The sequence below is a fragment of the Pangasianodon hypophthalmus genome, chromosome 1 (genome assembly GCF_027358585.1).
Source record: "Pangasianodon hypophthalmus isolate fPanHyp1 chromosome 1, fPanHyp1.pri, whole genome shotgun sequence".
NCBI lineage: Eukaryota > Metazoa > Chordata > Actinopteri > Siluriformes > Pangasiidae > Pangasianodon > Pangasianodon hypophthalmus.
This window is the reverse complement of record NC_069710.1, coordinates 24,736,215-24,744,729: the sequence shown is the minus strand read 5'-3', so window position 1 is coordinate 24,744,729 and position 8,515 is coordinate 24,736,215. Positions and strand designations below refer to the sequence as shown.

General features: G+C 41.4%; 1 protein-coding gene across 1 annotated transcript; it reads left to right on the top strand.

The window, feature by feature from the left end:
- The first annotated feature begins 2,343 nt into the window (after positions 1–2,343).
- On the top strand, positions 2,344–7,830 carry tubb5 (tubulin, beta 5). Its single transcript, XM_026940058.3, has 4 exons — positions 2,344–2,501; positions 4,864–4,972; positions 5,172–5,282; positions 5,596–7,830. Exons 1-4 carry the CDS (start codon positions 2,445–2,447, stop codon positions 6,651–6,653), a joined length of 1,335 nt encoding a protein of 444 aa, XP_026795859.1. The 5' UTR covers positions 2,344–2,444; the 3' UTR covers positions 6,654–7,830.
- The last annotated feature ends 685 nt before the right edge of the window (positions 7,831–8,515 follow it).

Below are 8,515 nucleotides of genomic sequence, written 5' to 3'. Positions count from 1 at the left end.
TATTACACAATGTATATATATATATATATATATATATATATATATATATATATATATATATATATATATATATATATATATATATAGGTAAATATTCATATGAGCTTCAACTGTACTAAATTGTAACTGAATTCATTTTATTTCCAGAAAAATCATATAGTGAGCTGCTCAGTCCACATCTCTGTTATGCTGATCCCAGCATACAGCCCACTCCTGAAATGTGCCAAACCGGTTCTGAAACCGGTGAGAACCTGGTCTGAGGGAGCCGTCTCAGCACTTCAGGACTGTTTTGAGCACACAGACTGGGACATGTCCAGAGAGGCTGCTACATATGACCACACCACAGATTTGGAGGAATACACAGCGTCGGTGACTGACTACATTAACAAATGCATAGATGATGTTCTTTCCTTTAAGCCATCACCAACTCAGACGCTATGGATGACTGCAGAAGTGTGCACACTATTGCAAACCTGAGACTCTGCCTTCAGATCAAGCAACAAGTCAGACCTCAGCACAGGAAGGACCCACGTGTCCCAGACTATCAGAGAGGTAAAATGCAATGTCTCAGTCCCAGAAGCACTGAACAAGTTGTACTCATGGTTCGAAGCACAGAACAACATTCCAGCAGGGAAGATGACTGGAACTTCCATCGGCTCTGTCTGTACAGAGTTAACCTATAGAAAGCTGACAATATACTTGGTGCGGTGCTCAAGGAATGTGCTGATCAGCACGCAGATATCCTTACAGACATCTTCAACATTTCTCTGAACCAAGCAGTTGTTCCTGTGTGCTTCAAGATGACAGCCATCACTGTGACAAAGAAATTGTCTGTGTTCTGCCTCAATAACTACCGGCCTATCGCACATACACCTGCCATCATGAAATGTTTTGAGCAGTTAGTCTTGAAATACATAAAGTGCAGTTTTCCCACCACACTGGACCCATTCCTGTACACCTACTGTCCTAACCACTCAACAGAGGACTCCACGTCTGCTGCCATTAACCTGTCTCTGACCCACATGGACAATTATGTGAGGATGCTGTTCATAGCATTTAACACAACCATCCCACAGTAACTCAGAGGAAAACTGAGCCTGCTGAGTCTGACCACCTCCCTCTACAACTGGATCCTGGACTTTCTGACTGGGAGACCCAAGTACGTCAGGATCAGGCTCAAAACCCCCTCCAGCACCACCACACAGTGCTCCCCAGGCTGTGTGCTCAGACCACTGCTGTTTACACTGCTGACTCATGACTACACTGCAAATACAGTCACATCCTCAAGTTTGCTGATGATATTGTAGTTGTAGGGGTGCTTGAGCAGCTATCAGAATGATACAGAGACAACAATTTATCTCTCAATGTCAATAAAACCAAAGAGATGATTGTTGAATTCAGGAAGACCCACGTAGACCCTTCATCACTTCATCACATACATGGAGCGACTGTGGAGAGCTCTAGGTATGCATATCACAGAGGACCTCTCCTGGACCTTTGTAGTCAAGAAATCCTACGGAGGTTGAAGAGAGCTTACCTCCCTCCCCCATCCTCACCACCATCAACAGGGAGACAATAGAGAGCGTCCTGACCAGCTGTCTCACTGTCTGCTATCGGAACTGCACAGAGAAGATCACCAGGTTCTCTCTACTCAACATCGACACCTCTCACAACAACCACTGCATCAGTAAGGCCACCAGTAACGTGGATGACCCTCTACCACGCCTCTCATGGACTCTTCACCCTACTGCCATCTGAGAGAAGGTGCTGGAGCATCCATGCTACCACCACCAGACTTCGCAACAGCTTCTTCCCTGAGGCAGTCAGAATACACAACACACTGCTGCCTCCCCTCACCTGGAGTAGTCAGAAACCTAATCCAGTACGATTCTCATACTAACATCAGTGCACACCTGCACTTTATAATGCTGCTATGGAACACTTTTATTATTAAGAGATTATTTTTTCTGCTTCCTTACACTCAGTATTGCTGTCACACTACACAATAGTTGCACTAGTTTTTTTTTTTTCCACACAATACTGTTCCACTGTCATGTCTAGATAATGTACACTGTCCTGTGTATTCATTGTCTTTTTTTTGCACTCATCTCACAGTGTGATGTCTCTGCACTTTATGTAGTCCTATGTCCTGTGCTATTGTATTGTTATGCGTTGCACCAACGACATTTGGTCACAATGTATACAAGCTGTACAGAGGAATGACAATAATAATAATAATCCACTTGGCTTGATCTTTGCCGCTTTTGCCTCATTCTAACCAATCAGATGATAAGTAGGCGGGGTGCTGTATTGGCTCCGCCCACAGCGCACCCAGTCTCGCTCTGGAGTAAATCCAGGAATATAAAGCCTTTGTCCGGCTACAGCGAGCACAGCGCAGCCACGCCGTTATATCCGAGAAACCAACACCGTTACACCAAGTAATCATGAGGGAGATTGTTCATATCCAAGCCGGCCAGTGCGGTAACCAGATCGGTGCCAAGGTAAGAACAGCTTAAAAAAAAATTCTATATATTGCAAATGTATTGAGGTAAATTGCAGCTTGGAGATGCAACAATGAAAAGCTCCAGACTCCAGAGGAGTGGCCTTCCTGCCTCATACCACATTCAAACCCTTATCTGCCTCATACTTACAATAAAAATGCATAGTAATAAAGATGTGTATCACTTTTAACTCATGTGTATATATATATATATATATATATATATATATATATATATATATATATATATATATATATATATATATATAATGTAAATTGCTTTATCCTATATGCAGCTATTTGTAATATGTAATTATGATCAAAAGAATATTAGAACTCAGATCATTCTAAAACATTGCAAAATATTATTATTTATTATTAGAACCTTATTATTTTGAAACAATTGTAAATCTCAGATAATCAAGCAGCCAAAATACACTTAACTGTGTCTAATTTATTTCATTCATGAACCTCATTAATGTGGACATGAAAAAAAAAAAAAAGACCTCATTCTGCATCAGCAGACAAAATGGCTCATTATGGTATTTTCTTACCATGGCCATGTCCCAAACAGCAAACTACCCTCCTAATGATAGATAGTCAGCTATGTGAAAATAAAATGGATTAATAAAAAGATATACAGTGCTGTAGTGTGGGATGGGTGTGAAACGTGAGCCATCTTTATCTTGTTCTGTTGCCGGGCGTCACCCGTCCCTTTAAACAGCTGTCACACTGACAAGCAGGGCACATCATTAGACTAGTACTCTACATCAATACATTATAGGCAAAATATTATATAAATATCTTTTTTTTTTCATTAGAAATCTACACATGCCTACTGAACCTAACACAATAGCCTATTTTACTGAATGTGGATATTTCAGTGGAAGCTGTTGCTCTTCGTTCAGAGAATAGGAAGGGTGGGGCGAGAGAATCATGGACAAAGAAAAACTAGTTCTCAGCCTAGAAACCTCATCACAGCACATAGATGAACAATTTTAGTGTTCATTTGTGTCCAGTTGGACTTGAATGAACTATATAGGAGCACATAAATCCTTTATATTTGGCTGTAGAACAATGAGCTGGAGTAGATGGAGTAGAATCTCTGCCATGATGGGCTGCAGGCTAAGCAATTGATCTGTTGCTACATTTGTTCTTATCGACATAAGTAAAGAGAAATTTGATCTAAACCTGCCCATTTTACTAAAATTTGTATACTATTTAATATGCCATTGACCCACTATATCTTCTATTAATAGACACTTTCCAGTTTTATCACCGAAGGCAGGGCATCATGGCTGAAAATTCCTTCATTTCTTTTTTTAAAGGACAGGTCACATTTGTCTCAGATATTCAATAGGCTTGGTCAGCCCAATTCTTTTAAGATAATGCCTTCAGTGTATTCCCTGCATTAGTGGGCGTGGATGTACTTCGGCATTCAGTCATTGAAGAGTGTGTGTGAGTGTGTGTGTGTGCAGGGAGGGGCGAGCCCCAGCAGATGGAAGACGTGGCTCTAGCAATGGGGTCTCCAGCTGCTCAGAGACTTAGGGTGAATAGCAAGTTGGTAAATCACGGTTTGTCCCTGCCTGTTTAACAATCCAGTCTAACCCGACCATAGCGCCAGCACGGAGATGTGAGAATATCCTGACATTACAGAGCAGCTATTGATTTTTTCAGTGACTAGCATATATGGTGACAAAGCAAGTTAGGTTTGATTGGTGCGTCTGACAAGAGCATGGGTTTTGCCTCTGTGGTTTGACGGCGTAATGAGAGGGAGGTCTTGGCTTGCACTTTGTGCAGCAATTCCCCTACATGTTGTCCTCATTCTTTCAAAGCAATTTTGCCACATATACCTCAGTGTCTGTCTTAACAGGCTTCTCATTTTATTCTCTTTTCCTCAGCACTTTTAGTCTTGCAAATTGAGGTAATTGGAGCAATTCAGTAAGACGCATTGCTTGAACATCAGTATGTACTTTTTTTTTAAAATTTAGATTAAGATCAAACACAAATTCACCCAGAGAACAAATTAGCAGTAATAAAGTGCACTTTATATGCTACTTCACACACTCTCCAAATGTAATATACTCACAAGCAGAGCAGTATTTTCAGACACACATTGATGAGGACACCACCAGTTGCATTTGATTCAATAAATAATTACATCTGAGTCAATACTTAAACTGCAGGGGCTATTGGAATTCAAGCAGACACATGCTGTGCTGTCATTTTGTACCTCTTTTTATTACCCCATGTCTCCCAGTCATAAAATAAACAAGTCATTTAAACTGTAGATGAGATGAGTGAGTATTATTTTGTAATTGAAGGAATGAGTCAAGTTATTGTGGACTGAATTTTTTTTTTAGTTCTGGGAGGTGATCAGCGATGAACACGGCATCGACCCAACAGGAACCTACCATGGGGACAGCGACCTGCAGCTCGACAGAATCAGCGTCTACTATAATGAGGCTACAGGTACCACTGTAAAATAACACACACACTTTAATGTAGGTCAGAGGACTACTAAGCACATAAAGAATTAATTAATGTTTATTATACATCACAGCAAAGATGCAAATATCGTTAATTCTTATACATTATAAATAAGTTATGTGTATGTGTGCTGAACTGCTGTTCTCTCTTTTCTCTTTCTCTCCCTCTCTTTTTAATGGAGGAGGTAAATATGTGCCCCGAGCTATTCTAGTTGATCTGGAGCCTGGCACCATGGACTCAGTCCGCTCTGGACCCTTTGGACAGATCTTCAGACCCGACAACTTTGTGTTTGGTGCGTCATTGGAGAAGAGATTTGGGGATTGATTTACATTTTCTCGTAATTTTGCATAGTCCAGTAAAATAGATTTTAGACTTACAGGTGTTTAAGATGTATTGCTATTTTATAACTTCTTTCCCAAGCTATTCTCTATACCTGCCTGTCAATCACAGCTTCTGACTCAGTCTGATTAAAATTAAAGGCTACAATATGAATAATGTAAATAGATTTGTAAAAACGTAATTGAGATTTATTTTCAGTATATAAATATCTGAATATTTTAATGACGTTTACAGATATTGACTTGTTTACTCCTTTTTCGGTCCAGGTCAGAGTGGCGCTGGTAATAACTGGGCTAAAGGCCACTACACAGAGGGAGCAGAGCTGGTGGATTCTGTCCTGGATGTGGTGCGTAAGGAGTCTGAGAGTTGCGATTGCCTTCAGGGCTTCCAGCTCACCCACTCGCTGGGTGGCGGCACTGGATCTGGTATGGGCACACTGCTCATCAGCAAGATCCGGGAGGAGTATCCCGACCGCATCATGAACACCTTCAGCGTGGTACCTTCTCCTAAAGTGTCTGACACAGTGGTGGAGCCCTACAACGCGACACTCTCTGTCCATCAGCTGGTGGAGAACACAGATGAGACATACTGCATTGACAACGAAGCTCTGTACGACATCTGCTTCCGCACTCTGAAACTTACCACTCCCACTTACGGCGACCTGAACCACCTTGTCTCTGCTACCATGAGTGGCGTCACCACGTGCCTCCGCTTCCCTGGGCAGCTCAATGCTGACTTGCGCAAGTTGGCCGTCAACATGGTGCCCTTCCCACGTCTGCACTTCTTCATGCCTGGTTTCGCACCTCTTACCAGCAGGGGAAGCCAGCAGTACCGTGCACTCACTGTGCCCGAGCTCACACAGCAGGTATTTGATGCCAAGAACATGATGGCTGCCTGTGATCCACGCCATGGTCGTTACCTGACCGTAGCCGCCGTCTTCCGTGGCCGCATGTCCATGAAGGAGGTAGATGAACAGATGCTCAACGTGCAGAACAAGAACAGCAGCTACTTCGTAGAATGGATCCCCAACAACGTCAAGACAGCCGTGTGTGACATCCCACCACGCGGTCTCAAGATGGCCGTCACCTTCATCGGTAACAGCACAGCCATCCAGGAGCTGTTCAAGCGCATCTCTGAGCAGTTCACTGCCATGTTCCGACGCAAGGCCTTCCTGCACTGGTACACCGGAGAAGGCATGGATGAGATGGAGTTCACTGAGGCTGAGAGCAACATGAATGACCTGGTGTCCGAGTACCAGCAGTACCAGGATGCTACAGCTGAAGAAGAGGGAGAGTTTGAAGAGGAAGCTGAGGAGGTCGCCTAAGAAGCAGAAGATTGAGAGTGGGGAGGGGAGTGGGAGCAGGATTCGAAAGGGAGTAGTGGTATTTAAGGGGGAGAAAAATGTAGCACAGCACATGCGGAATCAACCGTACGTGTCTTGAAGTTAAAGTTAGCACTAGACAAATGGGGCCAAAACAACCAGAGGAGTCTTGAACAAATGTTCTTGAGCACAGAACAAAAACACTAGTAGTAATAGTTCTTCATTACAAATCTACTTTTTCTTTTTAAACGTACCAATGTCTTCACTCCCTCGCTATTCACAGCAGAAAAGGTATGATGTGGCCTATTTTCCTTTACCCAGATTAAGTTTAGTCCTACCCTAGAAAAGATTTTCAGTGGAGAAATCACTGACACTAGTTTTAAATCTGTGTTTGGGAAACCATCCATATTGATCTGGCCAATAAGCTAATTGCTGTGCAAACTGGATAATACAAGATAAATATACACATGTCCAAAAATGAAGCTGTGATGGAGATGGGGGGAAGGTTCCCTAATGGTGATACGAGTGTTCAGACCCATAGTTTATTTTATTTTTCTTTTTTTTCTCTTTCATTTTAAACTCTTGTTTTGCTGTTTAAACAGTCACAGGAAACGTGAAAAGCCCTGAACAGATTCAAGTCATGATTCTAAAAGTGTTTGTGTATTCCTCCTAATGTGAGTGTTGCACTACAATGGGACGAATTTGCACAATGATGCCACTTCAACATGTCCTCATTCACAGTATTCAGTCAAATGGTTTACAAAGAGTGAGAGCGTTTTATGGAATGATGGAAGGAAAATCAGAAGTGCAGGAACAAGGATGAGATTCAAATTGAGAGCGCTGTTCAGTCTTCCTGCCTGGACGCCAACCAACGTCTGCAGAGGGAAAGCCTGGATGGCATTAGTGGTACAGGAATGTAGAACGGATCATGCGGGAAAACTTGAACTTTAAAAAGACAGATTTTAGAAAGTTTACAAGAAGGCACTACAATTTTTGACATGAATCTAGAGAACGTGTGTCCTGTATCTGAGCCCAAAGCTTTTTAAACTTGTTTTTAGCATGTTTTGTTTCTTTTTCATCATGAGGTGTTAAGAATGTCCCTTACATTTTATACTTCGATTTCCTAATGGAAGGACCTGAGCCTCTGGGGGGAAAAAAACAATAAAATAAACATGAAACACGTTCTACTCTTTGATTGCTTCTTTCACATATATTTCTTTAAGACAAATACATGGTAAGACAACATTATATTATATTATATTATATTATATTATATTATATTACTAGCAAAGAAAAAGGGTAAATGTCACAAAATCACAATGATTAAAAAAACATACATATGACAAACATAATGAAATGCACAAAAATATCAGAGATCAAGCAGCTTTATTTAAAACAGGCAGAATTACTTCTGTCTAAAGTAGGACACTCCTGGCAGTAAGATTTAAAAGGTTCTGTTCAGACTTTAATGGGCTTGGATCCAATGCAAAACAGCTTGATTTAGGCCACAATAACTCTATGAATGTGCAAACTGTGGACTTTTTTAGACTTGTCTTTGGAGCCTGTCCTTAGCTGGTAGGTAGAACAAATATGGCACTGTCCTATTTACTACACAAATTGACTAGAAGAACTCAATAATAAATATATTAACTTAGATAATGGTGGGTTGTGATGTCCACCACTGTTAAAAACAATCACAGACCCTCTGGCTATGTTACACAGTAGGAGTCATAGACTGACCTGTTTACTATATTCTGTGTTTATTGATCATGGTATTGGGTTGGAGGTTTTGCACATAGTATAGTGTCTGTGTTTATGCAACTTTTAGTGTATTAAAGTTGTATACATGTATAATGACAACAGAC

What these genes read in the sequence shown, in the direction of transcription:
- tubb5 (XM_026940058.3), top strand. Translation starts at nt 2,445, where the DNA reads ATGAGGGAGATTGTTCATATCCAAGCCGGCCAGTGCGGTAACCAGATC. An exon ending in GTAACCAGATCGGTGCCAAG is followed by an intron (nt 2,502 to 4,863) that starts GTAAGAACAGCT and finishes TTTTTTTTTTAG; the next exon opens with TTCTGGGAGGTGATCAGCGA. An exon ending in CTACTATAATGAGGCTACAG is followed by an intron (nt 4,973 to 5,171) that starts GTACCACTGTAA and finishes TTTTTAATGGAG; the next exon opens with GAGGTAAATATGTGCCCCGA.